The 25,056-nt window shown below is 48.3% G+C and overlaps 2 protein-coding genes across 6 annotated transcripts in view; one reads left to right on the top strand and one right to left on the bottom strand.

The window, feature by feature from the left end:
• Positions 1 to 110: 110 nt before the first annotated feature.
• per1b (period circadian clock 1b) lies at positions 111 to 14,392 on the bottom strand. 4 transcript variants are annotated; one of them, XM_010887979.4, is made up of 13 exons: positions 14,206 to 14,392; positions 7,536 to 8,156; positions 6,928 to 7,484; positions 6,183 to 6,765; positions 5,612 to 6,036; positions 5,013 to 5,275; positions 4,767 to 4,882; positions 4,136 to 4,294; positions 3,498 to 3,788; positions 2,577 to 3,388; positions 2,291 to 2,468; positions 1,855 to 2,195; positions 111 to 1,764 (listed from the first exon to the last, which is right to left on the bottom strand). In XM_010887979.4, the coding sequence occupies exons 2-13, from the start codon at positions 7,681 to 7,683 to the stop codon at positions 1,498 to 1,500; spliced, it is 4,140 nt and encodes a 1,379-aa protein (XP_010886281.2). In that variant the 5' UTR covers positions 7,684 to 8,156; positions 14,206 to 14,392; the 3' UTR covers positions 111 to 1,497. The 4 variants fall into 4 exon arrangements, with proteins under 4 accessions (XP_010886281.2, XP_010886279.2, XP_010886280.2 ...); XM_010887977.4 differs by having other exon boundaries at positions 6,928 to 8,156; XM_010887978.5 differs by lacking the exon at positions 14,206 to 14,392 and adding an exon at positions 10,913 to 11,212 and having other exon boundaries at positions 6,928 to 8,156.
• A 2,954-nt stretch (positions 14,393 to 17,346) lies between these two features.
• rell1 (RELT like 1) overlaps positions 17,347 to 25,056 on the top strand; it is a 29,924-nt gene continuing 22,214 nt past the window's right edge. For both annotated transcript variants that reach the window (XR_004575354.1, XM_010887981.5), the window contains exons 1-2: positions 17,347 to 17,546; positions 23,346 to 23,570. Coding sequence is in view for 1 of the 2 variants with exons in the window: in XM_010887981.5 (XP_010886283.1) it covers positions 17,525 to 17,546; positions 23,346 to 23,570 (247 nt within the window). In the remaining variant the exon portion in view is untranslated. The remainder of the gene's footprint in view (positions 17,547 to 23,345; positions 23,571 to 25,056) is intronic.

The raw sequence follows: 25,056 nt of genomic DNA on the forward strand, positions 1-25,056 counted from the left end.
TTAGTGTATAAAACAGCCGCCCTCATCGAAGCTCATTCTTTTTGTCTGTGGACATCCCTCGAGTCAGGCCACAGGCAGTGAAGGAAAAAGACAACGTCACGAAAGACAGATCATTTCATTTCATGTTTATTCACCTTTTTATACAAATTCACAAAAATAATTAGGAAATCGTTATATACCACTGACGCAATGAATATCAACATCACATCACAGGTAGTGCCTTACAGAAGAAAGAGAAAGAGAGGCAGGCGGACAGAGACTCTAAACATGTAATGTTCTTAAGTGGCGTCTCAAACGTTGTCCAAACTCCTATCGACCTGTCGGAGCAATGCCATCAGAATGTATCATCCCTCTGGACCTTGGCGTGGACGCCTCAATCAAAATTATCTTTGTTGCTATGGAAGCTGGAAGTATTTTTTTTTTGTACCCTGGACCCTGTTTTCAGAGGCAAAAAAAACCCATATGCAGCAAAGTTTCACAGTTTCTCTCCAATCAGGAACGGTGCCCACGAATGCCCCTGGTGATTGACACCTAACTGTCAGAGTAGTTCAACTGTCACTAATAAACTGGAGAAGTTCAACTGTCACTCCAGAGAGACAGTGCATTAGATTGTGTTACCACAGAAACACCCATGTGCACCCCCTCCGAAGTGCTTTGATTTCCATGTTTGTTCTTGATCAAACTTTGCATCACAAACACAGACAACTGCATTTTATTTCAGACAGAACTGACAGTGACCAAGTATAATAATATACATACTGCTTACAAAATAAAGCAAACCTGTTTGTGGAAATTTGGTCTTAATGATTGACTCTTTTTACAAGTATTCATTTGAAGTGAAAAAACAAAAACAAACAATGTACAACAACCCCAGTAGAAACCATCCCGACCCAAAATGGAGGCAGACTTGGTGCAGCGCACCTGTCCTAAATAAAGTGGCCATTTTGTAAAACATTCACAAGAATCTCTACATCACTCCATCTTCAATTGTAGTGTTCCTCGTTAAATACATTTTTGTAATAAATACACAAACAGGAGACTTTGACGGGACTCAAACCCACAACCTTTGAAGACCTTCACAAATCCTCTCTAGAAGTCCAACACATTATCCATTGTGCCACAGAGCCTCCACACACACATAAACAGAAAAGATACGCTGAGGGGCGTTCAATGCATCAATGCCACGGTCGTTCAAACCGATAGATGTCTCTTTCCATGGCTTCCTGTCAAGGCTTTCCTACCATGGCAACCACCCATGTCACAACAGTGATGGAATACAAGTGACTGGATTGGCCCTGGAGTCCTGAGGGACCTGACCACCAGCCAATCAGGACGGACCTTTTGTCCTGAGGGACCTGACCGCCAGCCAATTGGGATGGCCGACACAGCAGGCGTCCCAGCTAATCTGACAACAGCGCATCCTGTGTATTTTTTAGCTGTCTGTCAGGTGGAAGAAAAAGCCACAATGTCTTAGTGTTCTTGATCTGTCGCAGTCCTTCAGTGGGTCATTTCGGTGTCGGCGGCCCTCACTTTCCCACTCTCCTTTGGCGAGGTCACTTCCTGCTCCTCTGTTGTCATTTCCTGGTCGTTGCCCTGTGTTTTGGCCAGCTCCTCCTCTCGCAGAGCCTCTCCTCCCTGCTCCATGGAGGTCTCAGGTGAGGCGGCCTTCTCCTTCAAGGTGTCCAGCACACTGCACAGCTCCATCTCGTGGATCTCTAAATCAAACGGGGCGACGGGGGGCGGAGACTTGCAGCCCGTACATGCCTGAGAGGGATACGAGGGAGACAAGAGAGAGTTAGCCAACAGTCAGACTCAGCGCGGTGGTCAACTCCGAGACGGTGGTGGGAAACCCACCGAGACGTTGATGGCTCTGGGCAAACGGCCGGTGCGTATCCAGGGATGGACCTGGCTCAGCTCCCTCTTCTGGTCCTCGGTGAAGCGCGGCTGGTGTTTCTGCATGGCCCTCAGGGCCTCCCGGTCGTCCCTGAGCACCGCCTCGAGGTCCTTGCCGGGCAGCTGGTAGGTCATCATCACCTTGTCGTCCGTGTTGGCCATGAGGAGCCAGATGGGGTCCTGGAGGACGCACTTGATGAACTGCTCCTCGCCGCCCCCTGCTGGCTGCTGGCGGGAGCGGTCGTTCTCGGACGAATCGACGCTGCCGAAGTACTTGCTGGTGTTGCTGCTCTGGCTGCGGCCTGGCGAGAGGTCACAGGTCAGACTCACACAATGGCCGGAGATTCAAGTGCGGATATGTTGCGACTGGAAGCAAACAGATGACAGCGGTACTCACTAGTCCCACTGCCTGACGAACTGCAGCCATTGGATCCCGAGCCAGACAACCCAGAACCGGAACCCGACGACCCGGAGCCGGAGGCGGCAGAGCCGGTGCCTGACCGGGAGTCCTCCTGCATGAGCAGGTCCAGTAAGTCGCTGGATGTGGACTCGGCGTCCTGGTTGGAATTGTTGGCCTGAAGGGAAGAAAAGAAGAAGACACGCTGGACTTCAGAAAACCTGTAAGCGCTGCGTCGCGACAATGGATTAGAGCACATCCAAGAGAGGCCGTTCCTACAACTCACGTTCTCCGTCTCCTTGGAGTTGTCCACCGATCTCCCATGAGGCCCCTGTGCCGGGGGCGTGGCCTGTTGAGCGGCCAGCGCCGTGGCGACCTCCAGCCGGCCGCCGGGCGACTCCTCCACCAGCTGCAGCAGGTTCAGGGGCGAGGAGCAGCGGGACTGGAAGAGGGGCGACTCAGCGCCGTCCGCCGGCACCGGACTACACGACTGGGGCGTGCTGGAGCGGGAACCGGGGCGCGGGGCAGGCGCCTGCGTGGCCGAGGGCAGCGAGGGCATGGCCGGCATAGGGCACGGCCCGGCGTTGGCTGCGGGGAAGGGGAACCCAACGGTGGGGTTGAAGAAGGGCTGCGGGCCCGGGTTCAGTAACGGGACTCCCGGCTGGGGCATGGGGGACCCCAACACTGGGCCCATCTGGGGGAACATGTAGTTGGGCAGCAGCAGGGTCATCATGGGAGGAACCATGTGATTCTGGAGGGGGGGGACTCCCAAGGCCTGGGGGATGGGAGGGTAGAGGTGGTAGAGGGGCAGCACCCCGGGGGCGTAGGGCACGGAGGGCAGGCTGGCCTGGGAGCCCACAGAGGGAGGCCAGGAGGAGGAGGTGGTGGGGGGCCCGAGGGACATCATGGGGAGGGGGTAGGTGGAGGTGGGGGCAGAGTTCATGGGGCTGACGTCAGGGCCACCGAGCGGCCCGGCGAAGCCCATCGCCATGGGACCCCTCTGGCCCGACTCCTGCTGTTTCAGCCGCTTGGCGCCGCGGCCACGACGACGACTACTGCTGCCCCCAGCCGCTGGGTAGTCACGAGAACAACGCGCCCCTAAAGGGGGTGGGAGAACATCCATCAGACAAAAAGAAACAGTAAGAAACAAGCTGTATTGGTGGCCGGAGTGAAAAGGGGTAGCCGATCAGTAGAGGGGTGTGGTTACCTCTAGGGAGGGGGCTGTTGGCGGGGAGGGGGCTGCGGAGCGCCGAGGCCGGGTCGAACACCCTCAGCTGGCTCAGATCGCTGAAGCGACACAGGAACGCCTGTTCCTCCTGCTGCGTGTGAGCGGACAGCACTTCCTTGGTCAGGCCCGGAGCTCTGGTCAGACTGCCTCCTCTGCGGCAGGGCGGGGAGCCCACTTTGGGTGGGGGAGGAGGCGGGGCGATGCCGGCGGGAGGGGACTTGATGGTACTGGGAGTGGCAGGCGTGGGAGGGGCCTCTTCCATGACAATGTCTGTGTGGGAGAAGGAGAAAAAAAGGCAGGGGAGGAAAAAGAGGAGACGTTATAGACCAGAGGGTGAAACCCAGCAGCCAATCAGAACAACACGACAGATGGAAAGGTAGATGGGCAGCCATTAAGCCGCAGATACCGATGGAGAAGAACACACACAACCTACAACACCAATCGGCTGTTAACATCCAGTGAGACCGAAAAGAGACAGAGGTGAAAGCGACCGACTGACCGACCGACAGACACACACAGACAGACAGACAGACAACGAGTGAGTGGGGCAGTAGAAGCTCCACCGGAGACAGAACAGCTGATCTAGTGCAACAGGATGCCATTTTGTCTGTCCCCACCTGACTCAGGGGGCTTCTTGTCTCCCACGTGAACGATGGTGCTGCTGAAGCTGCACTGCGACGTGACCGAGGCTACACTCTCCGCCTTGTGGCCGGGCAAAGCCAGGGGGGGCAGGGGGGACGACTCCCCCACCAGGGTGACTGACGTGGCCGGACAACCTGTGGCGCCACGCACACGCACACGCACAGCGACAAGCACCCAGCAGACAGACGAACGTACAGACCTAGGTGAGTCATCATACGGATTGCTCTCATCGTTAACCCCGCCCTCCCGTTAACCCCGCCCTCCCGTTAACCCCGCCCTCCCCGTCACTGTTTTCATTTCAGTCACAACAAGCTGATCTTTGGTGAGTTTAAATGATTTTAGGGAATACACTATGTTCTTATTATGAGTCCTCGTACTACAGCTCACACATTCTGACACACTATCGCTCGTGCGCTCTCACACACACACACACACACACACACACACACACACACACACACACACACACACACACACACACACACACACACACACACACACACACACCTGGCTGATGGGTTGGGTTTTCTGTCATGGCTTGTGTGACCCAAAACCAGGCCCACGTCGTCTATCTACAGGGCTCGTAGGTCGTGGGGTGGAGCGTACCTTTGGCACTGCCGGAGGTTTCCCGCGGCTGTTTGTCGTCGTCAGATGTGGAAGTGCCGGAGGAGGAGCCCAGCTTCCGCTTGACCGTGTTGGGAACGTTAAATCCGTCCAGGTATCTGGTAGGGGAACAGGAAATCAAAAACGTCACCACGACGACTGAGGGCAACCTCGCCGGGCCAGAATAATCACACCTATTCGTTTCACGTTAAAATCCAGCGCCGCAATAACCACGGATTCGGTCCGTACCGTATGATGCTGTCCAGGCAGTTGATCTGTTGGTAGCTGTAGGCACTGGGGGGCTCCTTGGCGTCCGCCGGCTGGGCGTCGACCACCATGGTTCTGGTCGGGGTCGCTCCCTCCACGGTCAGACAGACGACGGGGTCGGGCCCACCCGTAGCGTGCGGGGCGGCGTGGCGCCGTGCCGGGGCCCTGTTGCGGGAGTCAATGAACACCTGCTGCCCGCTGGTCTTGACCGTATGAACGTCCTTGCACATCTGCTGGAACGTCGTCTGAGGAAATCACGAGAAGATGTTTTAGAAAATCAGCGTGCGTGTGTCCCCATGTCCCCAGGAGTATCGTAAAACCAGAAAGAATTGGACTCATGGGGACCTTTTGCCGGTCCCCATGAGGCAAATGTCAATTTCCGGCTCAGGGTTTAGGGTCAAACTTACAATTCATTTTAGAGTTCGAATTGGGGTTTCTTTAAGGTCCAGGCGTTGTGGGTTAAGTTAAGGGTTAGGATTAGGCATTACATCTAGGTAAAGTTTGGGCATGAATGTTACTTTATTGAGGTTACGGTTAGGTTTAGGGATTAGGGCAAAGGAGCATGCATCCATTCGACTCACCGGCTTGTGCAGGGCGACCACTGTGGCCTCCATTGCCTCCATGGCGTTGGTGGACCGGCCGTCGGACGCGGAGGAGGCGGCGCTGAGGTTCTGCTGCTCGTGGGACCGGGAGCCGTTGGAGCCCAGGCTGCCGTAGCCCTGAGACCCAGTGCCGTGGACCGGCTGCACCAGGAGTCGGTGGATCTGCTCGCTCAGCCGGACGACCTCCGGGGTCACGGGCCGGACCTCGCAGCCGAGCGCCGGGGTGAACACGTCCTCGTTGAGCGGGCTGGCTCGCACCTTGTGGCGGCCCACGATGAAGGCCACCTTCCTGCTCCAGGGGTTGACGAAGGAGGACCAGCTGGTGTCGATGGTCACGTACTCCCCACTGCGGGCGCACATCCGAAGGGGGGAGCTGTCGAAGGGGTGGCCCGCTAACTGGAGGACTGGGCGACGGGGAGAAAGGAGGGGCGTCAGAATGGAAGAACACAACGATGGTTCGCAGAACGAGAGAGAGACCGCATTACCCAGCAAACCACGCAGAGGAAAGCCAGAGGTGGAAGCAAAGACGGATTCAAATGGCAGTACTCACTCTTCTTGTGGATGGCCACCATGACAGGCCGGTCCTCTGGGTGGAGGTAGAGGAGCACGGGCGTCCCCACCAGGTCTTGGGGCAGGTGGCCCAGCAGCGGCACGGCCCGTTCGTCCACTTCCTGGAAGAGGCAGCTGGGGGTGTGGCTGGTGGTGAAGATCCTCTTGTCGGCGGGTATCCTGGGCGCCTCGTACCCAGAGTGGACGCGCTCGACGATCAGGAGGCAGCAGGGCTGCGGGTCGGACGCGTCCACGTCCCTCAGGGTCAGCTGATACGGGGTCACGCGGAAGGGGTGGTACTTCATCTCGCCCCCCTGAGCCCGGTCGGCGCTGATCCGGCAGAACATGGACTTCTCCTGGGTGCAGTCGGTCGGCGGGGAGCCGAAGCCCACATAACTGGCCCACGGGGGCAGCCGGCAGGGCGCCGTGCCGCTGTAGAAGGTGCTCACGTCCTGGGGGGCCAGCAGCTCCGAGAAGACGGCCCCCTGGAGCCTCTCAGGCTTGCAGCGGAGCAGGGCAGAGCCCTGGGGGGAGACGTAGACCACCTGGCCCGTCAGGAAGGACACAGCCATGGAGAAGGTGTCCTGGTGGGGGGGGGGTGAAGAGAGGTGTTAAAAACAACTGGCGAGTCTGTGTAAAAAACTTAGTCGTACATGTTCATTACATGGTTATTACTGTACAGCTCGTATGTCCGGGTGCTGAATAAAAGCTTTCCGGCCCGAAGTGTTTTAGGGGTGTTCTCCTACCGTGTTTTTCAGGGTGTACTCGGAGGTGATGTTGTCCAGCTCTTCGGTGGTGTACGCCGACAGGTCCAGGCTACACCCGTGGCACTCCTCCACGCTCCACTGGTGGTAGTACTCCTGGTTGGCCCGCACCTGCTTCACGCAGTTCAGGGCGTACTTGAGGGCGTCCAAAGTCGTGGAGCGACACTTTCCCCGGCGCTCTGCCGGCAAGCGGATCTTCAGCTCCTTGAGGGCCTTCAGCATCTCCTTCTGGGTCTGGACGCGGGCCGTCCGGTGCTGCTCGGTGCTGCTGCAGCCAGAGGTGGAGGGGGGGTCCTGCTCGGAGCCGGCCGACAGGAGGCTGTAGGCCAGGGAGCTGCTGGGCGGAGAGGGACTCTGCGACTGGGAGTTGGAGCTCTTGTTGCTCTCGGTGTTCTCCAGCATCATGCCCGAGTCCTTCTGGCTCGACGAGCAGTGGGAGCTCCGGGACTGGCGCCCCCGGGACCCGCCCTCCCTCCCCCCGGAGTCGTTCCCACTGGACAGGGCGTCGCCGTCGTCCGAGGTCGGGCCCCTCCGGTCCCCGCCGGAGGAGCCGCCGGAGCCGGATCCGGCCGGGGACGACCCCCGCTCCCGGTTGGTGGAGTCCGACGTGCCCGACCGGCTGCCGCGGCTGTTGTTCCCGGGGGAGCTTCCCCCCGTCGCCTCGTCTTCTTCGTTGGTGCTTCCCGCTCGACCCCTAGGGTCACTGCCGGGGGCGGAGCTTGAGTTGTCATAACTCATAATCTTGTAGGGCGAGGCTGGTTAGGCTTGGCTGAGATAAAGCGCTCTCACCAAGTGTGACGGGAGGCAAGTGTCGATTATAGCGGTTGATTAGGTGGGACTAGTGTGTGCACAGTTGTGAATCATGGCTGGTTGATTAGTTGATCAAAAACTAAGGACAGAAAGCATGGTTTCTCTCAAAAAACTAAAAAACAAAAAGCCGTTCCACCGAAACCCTCCCTTAGTAAGGGGGGGGGGGCTATCCTTCAAGAAGCGGACAGACGATACGCCCACACTGTTGGAATCGAAGGGAGATGATGTACCGCTTGCCAAAGGCAGTTGGCCGACGCGACGCTCACAGATGGGCTGACAGGACGAAGCTCCGCTGCTGCTCCGCTCTGAGGAAAGACGGACCGCGAGGACCAGGGAAAGTGAGGGACACGTTTGGGGTCTGGCCTTCAATGCGTTGTGCTGCTCTGGGAGATACACACCGCCTGAAGATGGGGGAGGGGGGGAGATGGGGGAGGAGATGGGGGAGGGGGAGGAGAGAAAACGACAGGTTAGACTCTTTATTGATTGACAGTGTGGTCCCCTCTGACCAGATGGGACTGGTTGGTGTTACAGCTGGTGTACAATATCAACAGGTTTTCTACCAATCACGTAACTCATAGCTTTGGACCAGGGAACTACTGTTTTCGCCCGCTTTTGTCCACATCAGGGTGCCGTGTGATGTTCGGCCTGGGCGGGGGGATGGGGGGGGTTCGGTCAATACTTAGGGAACCAACAGAGATTCAAAGCAACGCCACGAACATGGTCCTTTGATTGTGGTTATAAATAGAATCTAGATCCCAGCTTTGGTATACATGTGCCCCAAAAAAACCCAACAACCGACAACAAAAGAACAACACGGAGTCCCGACATCAAACGGAGGCCACCTTTTCAGTTGAAAGGTGAAGAAAATATCAAACAAAACGATTTAAGGTCACACCTCGCTGCAACAGACCAGTTACTTATACTGTGTGTGTGTGTGTGTGTGTGTTTGCACGCGCCGACAGAAGTCAACCCCTGCTGTTTTCCCATCCCCAATCCCTGATGAAGTGTATTGAGATTGTTGCACGACCTGTTTGTACATGTATGAAAGCCTGCATTGGTGTGTGTGTGTGTGTACCCAACACTTGGTTAATTCCCCCAAAAAACTGTGACAAACCAGTCCTCCCTCCAGCGAGTGACAGAAAGCCAGCAATCCGTTACAGACGAACTAAAACAGATTAAATCAAACCAACTTGACACCTGAAATGCTGTCGTAGGGAAGCCTAATGCCAGCGCAGGACAGGTTACAAATCAAACTAAGTCTGGTCGGGTTAAGAGCCCATCATCTCCTTCCCTGCTGTATCTGAACGGTTCCACTCTGATTTGGGACACTGACGCAGGTTCTGTTCCCAGGGTCAAACTCCCTAATCTCATAAGCCCCTATAGCTAACCAGAAGTCATATTCTGACACCCGTTACACATACTCCAGCTTTAAATCACTCCCCACCTTTCTCGCTCCAGGCCAACATCAGGTGGCCTATAATTGGGGTGACGCAGGCGGATCCCAGAACAGCCCGGCTGGGTCAAATCCCTCACCACTGGGCCGTCTTAGGTCCTTGAGTCTGAGTGAAGGAGCTCAGAAAGAGGCTGTTCTTTCTGCCAAGGATGATGGATTTGGGTAAGCCTCAATGAGTAAATACGTGCGTGCGTGTGTGCTGAATGACACCTTGAACAACCCAACAACAGCCTGGCCATGTCTTCCACCTTACCGCCACATGGGCCTCAAAGAGAGTGCAAGCGAATGGGACCAAAACTCATTCCAGTTTGATATACAGATGGACAACATGCACCAACAGCTGTGGTGGGTTCCTGGCCCCCTTGTCGGCTGACATCATTTTGGTTTGGGTGGCGTGGCAGCATGGGCCCAGTTCATTAAAAGTGGTCTGGATTTTGTTGATCAGATCAGTAAATAAATAAAAGCAAAGACACAGAATGAGCACAACAATAAACCAACCCCATCCTAAAAAAAAATCACACTCCTTTTTACTACACGTCGTTGCATTTAATCTGATTCTATATCCTAACACCGCTACAACTGTGTGCTTTTTGTTTTTAAACGGCGCTCAGACCTGTGGGCGGATGACAAAGGCCAGCAAATTCCATCTGCACACCTCGACCAGAAGAACCGACACATCCATGCCCACTTCCCAGGTGCCGGCGCCCACTCAGAGCCCACGGCCCGGTCCGGGAGACTCTGGCTCCGTCACACCACGGCGGTGCCGGGACACGACTGGGTGCCCAGGTCCGTCTATATCCAGCACGGAGTTCATGAATTACGACTTACTTTACCACACACTTTAAGTGGCGAGTTCCTACTGGCCGTCAGTGACTAAACGGTTCTGCGCCTTTGTTCAGATAATTGAATTCTCTTCCGGCGCTGCTGTTCAGATGTAGCCTGACGTCAAACGCATTTGCCTCCCTTCTGAATGTCTGTGCCTGTTATGTAACACGCAGTTAAGAACGGACGTGACACCTGGCCCCTTTATGGTACGATTTGAAGACCCTATTCTTTTGAGACCTTTTTGGTTCTCAACAAGGATTGCCTGGGACCACACAAATCATAGCACCTAGGTGTGTTACACAATATGTACAGTATTTCAATTCTGAGGACTCTTTGTGTTGCGACTTGAAACTGAGATTTTATTACAATGGGACGTTTGAAACACATTTCTTGCTTACTATAAGGCTGCGAAGTTCACCATAAAGAAATCAAACTACCTCTCTCCCTATTGTTCTAACGTGCTATTATGAGAATGTTTTGGGGTAGGTATAGCAAACGTGCACAAAATAACATTGCAATAACTGTCAAAACGATACTATATACTGTCATAAATATAATAATAATAATAATAATAATAATAATAATTACTACATGCAACTGCATCGATTTCTCTGTCAACCTTCAGCTCTAATTTTTAAAACGGCAAGGAATAAAACATGATACAAATACAATTCTACGTGCGTTGACAGAAGCAGTGCAATTCCAATAATTTCACTAATCAATGATAAAAACATTTTTTTAAAGGATCTCACTGCTCAAACGTCGCTGGGAAAGAAATCTGCTACAGCCTACTGAGTAATGCATGCATTACTGGGCATCACAATTATTTATAATGTATGTAGGAATAGCTAAGGAATTAAGTAAAATGTAAATCCATACCCAGGTGTACGGCTGGGTTGCAGAGACGCCTGGTTGATGCACGTAGGAGAATCAGAAACTTGTTTACCTATCCGCTATACGCTACCGTGGAGACGTTATACCATCCACACAGCGCACACAGGAACTGACGGCATACAGCTCAAACTAGTTAAATCGGGCTTATTCGACATTACACGACCATACATGTACTTTGCAATCAATAGAAACACAGATATTCCTTGTTTTGGATCTGTCGGTTTCCCTCCGTGAACCTTTTCAAATTGTGTTACTGCCAGCCTGGAGTGAGACTCTATCCGCCCGTTAGCGCATCCTGCGGTCGCTCGGTGTAAACGCACAGCGCACGTGTACTCCACTGTGCTTCACCAGAGCTTCGCAGGCTTCTCATTGGACAGAGGGTTCGGCCAATGGCACACATCTCAGCACCGTGCATGCTTCTCACCCAGGCCACGCCACATATGAAATACAGGATGGCCCAGCTCGCCGACAGACTATTCGTCCTACGGAACTATTTGACATGTTTTACATTACATTAGAAATGGCCTTGAAGTGACGACAGAAACTAAACTGAGGGACTCATCCAGTCAACGGCAACAGGTTTAACAAGACCGTCACGTACGACGTTATTAGCAGATACACACACACACACACACACACACATATATAAAATAAAGACAATATTAGTAGCCAACCCAAAGAAAGGCATAGGAATCCAGACAGACCGATATTTAGTAGGCCAGCCTGTATGGTTTTTAAATTACCCAATCCTGCTGGTGGGAATCTATTAATTTCTGCGGGGAAAGCAGACATTCATTTTACAATACCATTAGACCTGACTCAAGTGTTGCGGCCTCAATAGGCTAATCGGATCGTCCAAACAGCAATAACAGCACTCGACTAAATCATTGACAACATAAAAAAAGCCACAAACAGACCTCTTTGCATAGCTGTAGTCCAAGCGGGCCCATTCACCACACGTTCAGACGCAAATTGCATTGAAGCCATTCGAAATACAGAAAAGTGATGGTACATCGATAAGCGCGCTCAATAAATAACAGTGAATGACCCAAACGTTCAAACCTTCAAAATACATTTCCCAGCAGCAATGCTTTTCTGTTCATAACATTGCCCTTAAAATTGTCACTTAACATCTGAACCTTGAGCTGAGAGAAACGGTTCAGTCATGATAAACGAATTATTTTCCTTGGGCACTACCACTTACATTGTGACCTGACAGCAAACGGGTTTGACTACTGTGAAGACATGACAAAACATCTGCAGAAGGCACTTATAGACGTTTTAGAGATGGGAAACAATTTAGGCTGGTTATGAGTTGAACCCAACAAAACCTTCAAGAAACGTGTGAATGTTACAAATACAGATAAATAAAATAAAAAAAACAGGTGCATAAGATCCAACCACTGCTGTTAATCTCCAATTAACAACAGGCACCTCCAAGGTAGACCAGATTTTCACCAAAAGCTTCTTCTTAGAAGACACCAGCCACACCGGCCTAGAAAGCACACCTCAACTCTGATAAAGGCTTCAGCCCACCTCCATCAATACAAGCCTATGTGCTATACCTGCCCGAAAAGCTGCATGGACTTTTATAGGTGGTGGCCTGTGGCAACGAGGAGGATGGTTCGAAAGGCTTGTTCTTTTTACCTCATGGTTTCCACGGTTTCCACCAAGTATCAATAGACAGAGTCTGTGGTTATCATACAGTTGACTGGGTGACTCTTTGTGCCACAACTAGTGGTGGCATCTAGCCTCAGAATCTCTGTTTTTGAGTGTCCTCTTTTAGCCAATTTGGCTAAAAGAGGGACGTTTCCTTGAATAAACCCAACAGTTATTTTTGATGTAAAAACAAACGAAGCATAAACGTCCACTAGTTGTCGAGCCCTCAAAGAGTTCCAACGGGTGAGTCAGGAGGCCTACAACAAAACAATGTGCCTTTGGGGGTACTGAGAGACAGAAGTGGGTCAACTATTTCATTTTAAAGTGCAGTGTTCATAAAAAAAATATCAAAAAAGGAAATCACCACAACTAGGGCATCAACTTAATTTGCAACCCCTCTTTTCTATATAGGTGTTCTTCCACCTAAACATTAGACAATGTTTACCATTACAAACACCATAAAATGTAAATTAGCACAATTTTTGGGGTGTTGAAATATGTAGTTGTTTTTTTAAGTCACAGCTCCTCAAAGTTTTGCAATGGCTAGGATGCTGTTCATTCAAAGCTTACTGTGCAGCAAATCCTGTCATGAAAAGAGCAACAATCCTTTCACCATTTCAGCAGCAACAGGCCAAATGTAATTGCCCAACTACATAATTTGCTTACTCTAGCAGACAAGATTTATTTAACTGTGAGGGGTGACATCAGACCACAGATAAAGACAGACCACAGAGTTGCCCCAGTTAGAGAGTTATAATCTGCGAGACGAAGGCCATTGCTAATGCAAGCCTTTTCATCCCGCTACTCATCATCTACTAATGTGTTACAATACATGGGCATGGGAATGTATTTTACATACGGACAGTGTCTGCAGTCCAGTGCTAATTGTATTTGCCTGCAGAATGAATGCCAATGTTCTCTCCCAAAAGTCACTTCACATCTAGTCGTCAACTTGAATAGCGAGACAGACCACCGTCAATGGCTGCGTCCCCCGTGTGGTCACGTGGTGAAACTACACCAATGAATGGGAGTACAGGGTTCGAGTTCAACTCAAACATACGCTGATTTTTTTTAAAGATGGTATAGGTTTTCAACATTCTGCGACAAGGCAAAGCATGACTCCATATTTCATCTTGCAAGTGAACATGTCATTATATGCATACCGAGCTACAGAAGCGCGAACAACAATAATGAATCCACCACACCTTCAACTCTGTTGCAAAATACCACATGCACATACATGGACAGGACACAACCAACCAAGCTGTCACTATGACTTCCGCAGAACATTTACATGATTTTTGCATGACAGTCGAAGTCATAGTTGACTACAAGCCAGGTAGTAAGCCTCCATTGCTCGTTCCGAGGGGCTGTATTGAACCCGCCTAGTCATACTAGATGCCGGATGACCTTAACATACATTTTATCCCGAAGTAAATTGATCACGTGCCATTAATATGGAAACACAATAATATTTCACAATAGTTAAAGCCAATTATTTCCATATGTGTTTCGTCGAGGGTCTCGCTAGCCGTATTGACATTGGATGACGTTCCACCAAGACACCACTCCCAAAACGCGAGCGCTGCTATTGTTAAAACTACGAAAATTCTTCTTACCTTTAATTTCTCTTACGTCGATTTTTCAATAGTCCTTTGAAAAACTATTCAATCGTTAAATAATCAATAAGTAATGTCTCAATTCAAACTGTTTAAGACGTAGAGACACTCGACTTGACTCGACTCATTCGTTCCAGTTCTATTGTATGGCACACATTTCACTTTGCCCATGTCAGGCTACACGCATAGGTACACGTGCCCAAGTATCATTTTCATGGTACTTTTAGTGGAACAACCCCATTGGCTCACAGTTAGCTACAAGCCTGCCCGGTTACGCCCAGAAATGTTCAACAATGCTTTCATTGGTTGAGGAGGGAGGCGCTTGACTCACGGGCATCTGCTGTGGTCTTCTCTCACGTTGCATTGTGCCTGCTCTCGGAAACTCAAAACAGACTGGAACATCTGCGCAGTGCCCTCTCAGTTTTTCTATGGACGGTACTATGTCGAATATCGGCACCCACATAATATTTTTACAAAAACGACATGACAACCAATTCATTAGGTTGAATAAAATCATTAAATAAATCGTTGACGGACAATGTTTGGCACAATGAGTGGTAAACTGAGACGCTTGAAAAATAACATTGTTATTGTTCGCCAATCGTTTTCTTTTCTTGTGCGCCATTATACTAATATGTGCGGCTACTGCGAGGTCTTCCATGCACTAGGCAACGTGCCTCTTTGCAGGACTAGTACAGTGACGTTGAATGTTTTCCCAGCCCACATAGAAAATCACGCGGCTGCCGGAGTGGTACGTGTTTGAGACTCAGAGAGACGTTGGTTTCTTTTGTTGTTGTACAGTCTACAAAACTAGGGCAGTTGGAAAGAAATATTAGCGCGGCTAAATGATGAAAATAGAACTAGAATACTGCAGAATATCTAAAATATCCGGATGACCGTACTGCCATGAGATCAAACCACATTTAAAAAAATGTTAAGACTATTAATAGGTCTTTGCACAACTTTTGATGCAAGCCTGTGCAACTTCATGGATGTGAAAGAAGCATATCTCGTTGGCATAGAAATAATGTTTTCACAAGTATGAATGATTGCTGTGAATGTCACCACCAAAAATAGTTCAAAATTAGATTAAGTTAAAGGTATATCTGATGCCTTTTTTTTTTTTTTTTCCCACAGAAGTAAAATCTGTAAATGCATCACCCAGTCTTTCACTACCATTCATTTAAACTAGACAGGTTTGATTCCTCTCTGTCCTCTGTGGTTGCCATTGTAAACCCATTCTAGAATTTTAGTCCCTCTAGCAATTTACTAGGATCTCTAAGAGTCTCTGTGGTTGTAGTAGGAGTGTGTCTCTGGCACAAGCACAGGCTCTGAGCACACAGGCAGGTTAAACGTATCTCACAGCGACAGTATGTTCAAAGTGGGAGATCTTAATTGCTTGGTAATCATTCCGGCTTTTTGGCTGTTCTACTACTTGGGTTCCTGCACCTTTTATAGAATATTAGGTCAGAAGTATTGCTGAGCTCTTGCACCTAAATACAGGGCTGGCGCCAGGATGGCTTGATAAATAGAATTTTGTATTAATGATGGGGCATTTCTAATCACTGCCCCCATTGCTTTTATGGGTCATGTTCACTTTAAGAAAAACAGGAGAAAAGTGAATCAAGGACCATAGGCACATATTGTGGAATGAGGCAGATGTGAAATGCTAAGGGTATAAATCACTACTTATTCTGCATTTCATAGGTGGATGTTGGTTCAAGGAAAGAATACCACACAGTGTTTGCCTGTATTCAAGGGTGTTGTCACGCTAAGCCATGCCCCCACCGTGTATAACAACACTTTGAGAGTTCCACTTGAACATTCTACAGTGTTCTGCCAATTAGAGTGCAGCCTAGTTCTACTTGTGTGTGTGTGTGTGTGTTTGTGTGTGTGGGGGGGGGGGGGTGAGCGAGAGTGAGAGAGGGATTTCTTATGTACCTCTCTCCTCACATCAGCAATTGAAATGCAAAAAGGATGAAAATAAAACGGTTCGTGTTGCATCAATCTCCCACAGATCAGTGGCCATTAAGGAAAAGATATGAGGAAACAAGACAAGGAAAGGAGGCTAGTGAACAAGTAGCCACCTCAGGGCATTGACCCATCAGGTTTGTCACAACACAGCTGCCCTAGCATCAGAGGTTTTGCAAGTGCAGACTGGTGCAGACCAGGGATAGACTCTAGAGCTCTCCCGCCTGCTTGGTATATGAGTGGGTGGAGCTCCACCTAGATGTATGTTGATGTATTGCGCTTTTGATTTTTCCCAGCATTAATTCAGTCCAGACTTAAGAACGTGCTGGTACATTCTGCTAAACAGAGGTGTAGGTTTTATCTTAAATGTGAAGGGGACAGATATGTTTTGCAAATGCCCATGGTTTTGAAATGGGATGTCCAACAAGCTCATATAGGTGTGATGGTTGAGGTTCTACAAACTTTTGGCCAAATGGTGTATGTGCACTGGTCTTTCATTCTGCTAGAATAAATATGGAAAATATTGCATGACTACACTGGTCGAATCAACATCCTTCTGGCTCGGTTAATAACTATGAACATTCAAGATGTGGGCTACATGTATAAATCTATTAAATCATTTTGTTTAAGTTTTCCACTTTGATAGACTACTGCTATGCAGCAACATTTAACCTCAGCTCCACAGTTTAACTTTTCACCCTGGCTGTCTGATCCTGCTGTGAAAGGAACCCTGGAAAATAGTGCCACCTACATTGCTTTTCATGTCTTTATAAAGACCCCAAAATATAGTTTGTAAAGCTTTTTAAGTTGGTCAACCAAAAGTTAAAGTGAGTACTGCAAGTCCCGTACAAAGGAATACATTATTTGAATGTGAACTGCTGTTGCTGCAATTCAACTAACTTCCACAATGTTGCAGCAAATTAGGGCTATTTCCTTGAAGTTTTCATTGTGAGTGAGGTATTTTAGACAAGACCAGTTATATTAATAAGATGAAAATAATAAATGTAATTACTCATGACACCCCCTTTGAAATAGATAAATTATAAATACACATTACATTTTTACCCCCAGGATGCTCAGGCGTCCCTTTTGGTGGCACGCCCCCCAGGTTGGGAATCCCTGATCTATTCTATTCCAACGACAAATGGTACAAATAGGGAAATGCTCCTTTAAGAGAAGGGTGTTCCTCCGAAAGAATGAGGAAATAGCAAGAATCGGAAAAACTCCGAATGCTTCCGTATATCTCTCCACAGATGCAGTGCTGGTTGGAGGCAGTTGCCAGCAAGTAATCTAGGCTGCCGCAAACCGAAATCTTGTGTGAACACAACAGGCACCGGTGGTTTTGACCATGGCTGATTCCTCGGTGACATGTAAGTTATAGGAGTTTGTCGTTTTTCGGAACTTACTTTCTCATCCGCATATCGCTTTCGATAACTCTGCTTTCTGAATGGGTTAATATGCCTCAAGAAATCAGTATCCGTTCAGCCGAAGATTTATTTTGTACAGTTCAATTTCTCTGCAAGTTCCACCATCTGATAATGTGTACTCAGTGAATTTGTTGTCGTGCATCTGGGGTAGGAAAGTGGCCAGTTTTTGAAAACGTTATCGAAGGGAAAGCAGGCAGTCTATTCTGGCACTTTCCGTTGTCAATTTGCAGCTGTATACAGACTGCTTACAACTGGAACATAAGTGTGAACAGTTAAGAAACAGAAGACTGGTAGAATAATTTCTGCCCGAGTGGTTCAAGAATTACGGCAAATTACCAAACCGGTTTTTAAAATGCATTATTTTCGGAAAATATGCATTCTGAAATTACATGTGAGTTGAGGAGGGCGTCTTTTTTTTGTTATTTTTAGTGACTCCAGTCGGAGTCCTCAAAACAAGAGTTAATTTCCTATTTGTACAGTGTAGGCCGTCCTTAAAACATGCAATAACACAGGATATGATTATTGAGGATATGCTGTATATCCCTTGTGACTGTGCAGCTGCTGTCCCTGGCTCTCAAATGCCAAAACGTAAACCACGGCCTCATTTGATTAAACAAAAATACCCAACACATGGCTTTAATGTGATCACGAGACTGCTGGCATGCCAGGGATGGTATGACTTGCGTGTCTGAACCGTCAGTTGGTCTGGTTGTTGTCCTGTATAAAGTCGACAGCCTTGGCCTTGTGGCGGTGAGAACTGGTCCAGGCTGTTGCTGGGTCAATATTGTGCGTTTCTAACCAAGTGGGGACCAAATACAACGTAGAAAATGTCACTTAAACTGGTATCTGTCCCTGAGACATTTCCTTTATGGTAATATCTAACGTCACCAACCTACTTCGATAACAACAGTTTTAGCAGGTAATTACTGTACAAAAGCAACAAAAAAACGACATTTGTAACATTGTGGTAATATATCTGATTGCTCGTCAGTACATCCAAGTGTTAATTTCACACATTCAACTTGGTTGTGAATGCGGCATAAGTTGATCTGTGTATGACACTCAAAACCAACATTTCTTGGCATGACTAGGATAGTGAGAGATGCACGTGATTCAGTCAAGGAACTTCTGAGTAATGGGCTATACATACACACACACACACACACACACACACACGTTTTCGGGAACATCTGACTCGTGGAAGGATCCAGTTGTCTCTGTTATCAGTTCAACAATACCCAGATACGGTTTCATGCGTTTAGCATGTGACCGACCAATAACTAACTTTCTTGGAGTTTCTGCTCAGCGAATACGGGTCACTCGCTCGAACTTTAACCTTTAGGAGTGGATGTTGTTTTCGTTAGATACCCTTCATTTTGTGTAGTTAATTCTTTTTTCAATACTATTGACAGATTCGCAGAACGGTAGCCCAGAAAATTACACAAACTCAACGGAAGTTCTTTTTCCGTTAAAAGTACACCCCTTTCCTCACTTAGCTTAAAAAAATGGTGTTACCTCCGTACGCTGAAGCATAGTATTAGATAACGTAATCCGATAAGGCGGTTCATATAACTGTATAGGCCTACGTCTCCAGCACTGATGCTTGCCATGACGTTGTCGTTGAAATGAACAGATGGGAGCTGTTTTGTTCGACCTAAAGATGCTTTCCATGAGAATTTGTCCAGGGTGCTGAGATTCACCCCTTCAACATTCTCTCTAGCCTATCAGTTTGCATTGTCGTGTAGACTTTTCGTACTCACTTTAGATACTTACAGTAGGCCTACTATCCCCGAGTCCTAAACCATCCTGGACTAGCTAATCATTTCCCGGTCTCAGTAATGCTTTTCCGGACACAAGTCATGTCGTTGTTTGAAATTGCAGCGTTGCTGACGTTAGAGACTAAGATCTACATCGTGCACCTTTAATCACAAAACCCCAATTTGGTGCCCGAAGGTGCATCTCCTGTGGTGTTTCTGTTTTTCTACTTTAACACTGGTACCAATTCCTTAATTTTATGCAATGACATGCAAGAGAGGCCGCTACAGACTTTTCAATATTAGGCCATCTATATGGAGCAGTGTAATATTTCTAGAAGCCCTGGACTGAAATTTGTATCTTCTTAAATTAGACTTCCCTATCTATCTACATTGGTGTTTTCAAATGCTCGACAGTTGTTAACTGTTAGTTTACATTGCAACTGCTAGTAAAAAAGTGTTTCAACACGCCAGTGAAATGTGGTATTCTACCACATACACAACTTTGTGAATTATTAGGAGTTTCAGCTTCAAGGCTGTTGCCTGCAAACATACTTGATACAGAAAAAATATTGCTCAAGGGTTGAGAAGGTTTGCATAACTACTGATAACCGTGCAAATGCGTCAAACGCCATGACAATGAGTGAGTTGATAGGACTACAATGTTTTAGACGCAGACTGCACCTTGCAATCGGCGATAAAACTTTCAAAGGCAGGTCAGTCTTTAATTAGTCATTTAATTCAGTTGGCAGATTAAGGACGCTGCTATTTCTATGATTTAATTTTAGAAGTGAGGTTCTTTACCCTGTTTTCACCCAATTTCCCAAAAGTAATTGCAATGTTTGGTCAGAAAATTGTGATTTGAATATATCAAAAACATGCACCCCAGTTTGACTGATTTCCCTTAAAGATGATGCACATATAAACACTGAAATACACCAACGTTCCAAAATGGGAGGTTTGTTATTCGACAGAGTCGCGGAACGCAGAGCGCCTTCTTTACTGGAAGCCTCTCGCACATACAGATTTCATTGCGGTGTACCACAGGGCATGTGACCTGGGCCTTCATTGTTTTTAGTAATTACTTCCATTGACTTTAAATAGACCTACGCTCAACGACCGCTTCATTAGTTACCCCTGCTTTTTAACGCCAATAGCCAGAAAGCAAATCGTCTGGCTGCAACTGATATGAAAAGCATGCAGATGTGGTGAAGGGGCCTGGTTATTGTCCCACCAAACATTACAATGTGGAAGACTCAAGATCTAAGTGAATGTGGTGTGATTGTTGGTGCCTGACATGGTAGTTCCAGCGTCTGGGAAACAGCTGACCTGGGGTGTTTGTGCACTTGTCTCTACAGTTCACGCAGAATGGTGTGGTGAACCAAAAAAAAACATCCACTGAGCGATGGGTCTGTGGGCAAGAACACATTCTGAATGAGACAGAGGACAAGGAAGAATGGCCAGTCTCATTCAAGCTGACAAAGGCCAACAATAGCCTTTGCAGTGGGGCATCTCTGAACACACACCACCTGAAAGTGGATGGAGGCCAAACGGGCAGGGGTGGGGTGCATTCTACCTGATACTGGATAGGTGTATCTAATTAAGTGGCTGGTGATTGTATGTACACAGTTAACTCAACATTATACTTGATTATTACAAAATACGTTACTAACCACCTTTTAATGTAAAGCTCCAGTTATGTTTTTATTTGTTAGAAATAAGTTCAAAATCCAGAAGAATTTTATATGGGATGAATCAAACCTAAAGCTCAATAATAATCAAGATGGTTGAATGAGAGACCAAACGGCTACGTGTACACGTAGGTGGCAAAGGAAGATGGGCCAATTGCACTTCTGACCAAAACAGTGCAGCGTTTTATTAATTGTTTTCAGTCTCTTTCTGACTGTGGACCCACCCCGGGCACTTGCCACATTCTGGCACCAGACGTCTGTTGATCCCTTGAAGTTCTTTGGGTTTTTACACACGCTCCTGCGAGTTACACCTTTATTTAACCCCCATAATATATATTGCCTGGGTGGTGACGTGACATAACACCGGAAATGTGCCATCTGTGTCTCGGCACGGGGATGCGCCGCAAAGCAACGCCAGTGGATATGAAGGGATTTTCCAGACTCTGTTTGAACTGTAATTGCATCTCCTCTCCCTGGGTCGTTCATGGAGGGCTGGGTACATTAATATGTCGTCTGTAAAGACTAGACGAGGAAGGCTCTTTGAAATATTCACATGTACCTATAAACTACTGCGTCGTTTATTCAGTGTTGTTAATGTGTAGCTTAATGTAAAGGGAATTTTGTGTGCAAAAAAAAACATGCGTTAGTGTGACTGATTTTTTTTTTTTAAGTCCTTCTCAGGGACATGATGTCGGCTCTGTAACTGATGTTGACCTGACTGGCAGATTCTAGTGCTCATCCATTATCCCGGCTGGCGTAAGGGGAGGTCAGACAAATAGACACACAGGAAGGACGAGAAGCCGAAAGAGGGGCGAGGCGGGCCGACAGCTCCCCGCCTCCTACCCAGACAGATGCACATGGTAAACACAGTGACCTGATTGTCTGGCCCTGGATGGAATGTCGCATGTGATGAGAAGACGTCAGTGGATGTTCTGCCTTACAGCAGACTCACTGTGTAACCTTTGACCCCATACCTCTCCCTGCCGGGCCATGGGGGGAATGTCCGAGAGAGGATTGCAGCCGATTGCTGTAAAATGAGGCTCTGGGGGTGCTGAAGTGTAATTGGCTGTAGAGGTGTTGCAAGTTCTGGGGTGCAGAGATCGGAAGAAGGTTTACACAATGTTCCTCTGTCTGTTTTAGAGACCTTTTGCCTGGCTGCCTGTCTCCCTGGCTGTGGAAGTCTGTTTATGACAGAGGGAGTGCTTTGTTAAGTCTCTGTGGATGATGTCTGCGCCAATAGGCGCTCACTGTGACTCACTCTTTTCAACGGTTTGCGTCGTTGCCCGGAGTTGAACCTGCAGGCGTCTTGTTTCCCTGTGTAATCAGTGTGTGACGTTCAGTCAAGTGGGACCAAATGAACAGATTGAAGGACCTGAAGTCCAAGAAATCTAGAAACACAGTGAAGGTGAGGTATGTGGTGATATGAGTCTGGAACTGTAAACCTTTCTTGCCTCAAATCCTTTCTCGTTAACATCCTCTCTGTGTACACACATACAGTTTGTGTGAGTGAGTCCTGGTCACCATTGTCAATGGTCCTTAAACCAATAAACCGGCTTAACAACAGTTCTGTCCCATTGTTTAGTCACGATTCTCTCGTTATCTCTCTCACTGCTCTGTCTCTCACTCACTCGCATTGTTTTGCTTTCTTTTTAAAAAAGAAACTCATCCTCGTATCGGCTAAGGGAGAGAAAGGGGGACAGGCCGACGAGGGCAGGGAGAGACGAAGCGCTGAAAAGTTCTGATTCAGCACTCTCTGGTGACTGACACGGTTTCTCCGCTCTGGGACGTGCAAGGCCTGTCAGTGGGCCGGAGTGCCGGGGAGAGAAATGGAGGACGGCACTTTTAATCTAGTGAGCGACGGACCCAAGCAGGGAGAAGTGAAAGCTCTGTCGACTTCCATTACTCCAGCTGGGTGACAGTTCGGTTCAGTTCAGGCTAGAGCTCAGGAACACTAGGGTGACTGGGGATGACGTCAGATTGGATGACTAATGGATGACTAATGGATTGCTGTTTTTATGTATTTTTTTTTTTCCGCGTCTTAGCTGATGCTCTTGTCTGGAGTGATTTGAAGGAGGTAAATGTTTTTCCACTTTGTCCACTAGGCAGATTGAACCCAGCTCCCTTCTGGTTACAGGCCCCACACTCTAACCTCTACCGCCTGTTACATTATACAGGTGACTATCTCTGGTCATTATCTAATTATTTTCTTCCTGTTCTTCCTCTTGATCTCTTCTTTCTGCCCCCCCCCCCCAACCGTTTTCGGTTCTCCTTGTATCTTCCCTCCATCTTCCTCACAGTGCCCCCGAGAACGCTAGGCGGGGGCGGCGGCGGGCACGGAGGTGGGGACATGAGGAACCCGGAGTACATAGCCTTCGTCCTGGTGCCCGTCTTCTTCCTCCTGGGTCTGCTGGGAGTCCTCATCTGCCACGTGCTGAAGAAGAAGGGCTATCGCTGCACTACGGAGGCGGAGGACGAGGAGGAGGCCGCCCGCGTTGCCGAGGAGAAGGACCTGGAGATGGCTGGTAAGGAGGAAGTCGGCGTGTCAACGTCTTAAAGACATTTCAATGTTTTAACGACAGTAAGAGAGGGGATATCTCAAAACTACAACGAATAGGTCCCAAATGGTATAAGCACATGAATGAATACCTAGTGCAACGATGCGGTCAAGTTGGAGACATTTTGGCCACTTCATTATGTGTCTCGGCATGTGTGGCGTAGCAGGCAAGGGAAGAGGTGACTTATGGGGAGAGTCTGAGTGATGGGGAACAAGGAGCAGGAGAAACCAAGTAAACTCATGCTCTTTCCTGGTAAAACCACTGACCAAACTTTACGGGGAGTTTGTCCTTTCGTCACATTCTGTACACCACAATAAGTTGTGTTGGTTTGATGGGCACTTGCGTACCATACGGTCAAGCTGCTCCCACAACAGCTCAACAGGCTGGGCTGGCCACTCCATTGTAGACCGAACACCAGCTGACTGCTTCTTCCCTAAATAGTTCTGGGATAGTTTGGAGCTGTGCTTTGGGTCATTGTAAAGGAAATTGGGTCCAATCAAGTGCTGTCCACAGGGTATGGCATGGTGTTGCAAAATGGACTGATACTATAGCCTTCGTTCTTCAAGATCCCCTTTGTCCTGTACAAATCTCCCACTTCATCAGAACCAAAGCATTCCCAGACCATCACATTTCCTTTAGCATGCTTGACCGATGGTGTCAAACGCTCCTCCAGAAACTTGTCCTCCAGAAACTGGTCTGCCTTTCACAAATGTTCTTTGTGATCTGAACACCTTAGACGAGTCTGTCCATAACACTTGTTTGCCAATGTTCTTCTGTCCGGTGTCTGTTCTTTTGCCCATTGTAATCTTTTCTTTTTATTGGCCAGTCTGAGATATGGCTTTTTCTTTTTAACTCTGCCTAGAATGCCAGCATCCTGGAGTCGCCTCTTCACTGTTGATGTTGAGACTGTTGTTTTGCAGGCACTATTTAAAGAAGCTGCCAGTTGAGCATCTGTGAGGCGTCTGTTTTGTCAAACTAGACACATGTTTGTCCTCTTGCTTAGTGTTGCAAGTTTTCTAATGAGCAATTGGCCTTTTAAAATGATGAACTTGGATTAGCAAACACAATATGTCATTGGAAGACAGGAGTGATGGTTGCTGATAATGGGCCTCTGTATGCCTATGTAGATATTTCAAAAAGAAACTGCTGTTTCCAGCTACAATGGTTATATTCAATGTGTGCACTGTGTTTCTGATCAATTTTATGTTATTTTAGTGGACAGAGAAGCAATTTTTAAGTGACCCCAAACCTTTGCACAGTATATGGGTATATTTTGAAGTGGATATTTTTCATTAACACCAGTATGTTTAAATGTACCCAAGCCCAACCCCCACCAGTAGACAGCAAGTTTGAGCTGTGTCCGAATAATGTAGAAGAGGATATGTTGTGCTACTGTGATTCAGAACAGGAGAGGACAATAATAAATCAATCTCACCTTCCACTGCTGGGTCCA

This window comes from Esox lucius, chromosome 24, assembly GCF_011004845.1.
Source record: "Esox lucius isolate fEsoLuc1 chromosome 24, fEsoLuc1.pri, whole genome shotgun sequence".
NCBI classification, from domain to species: domain Eukaryota; kingdom Metazoa; phylum Chordata; class Actinopteri; order Esociformes; family Esocidae; genus Esox; species Esox lucius.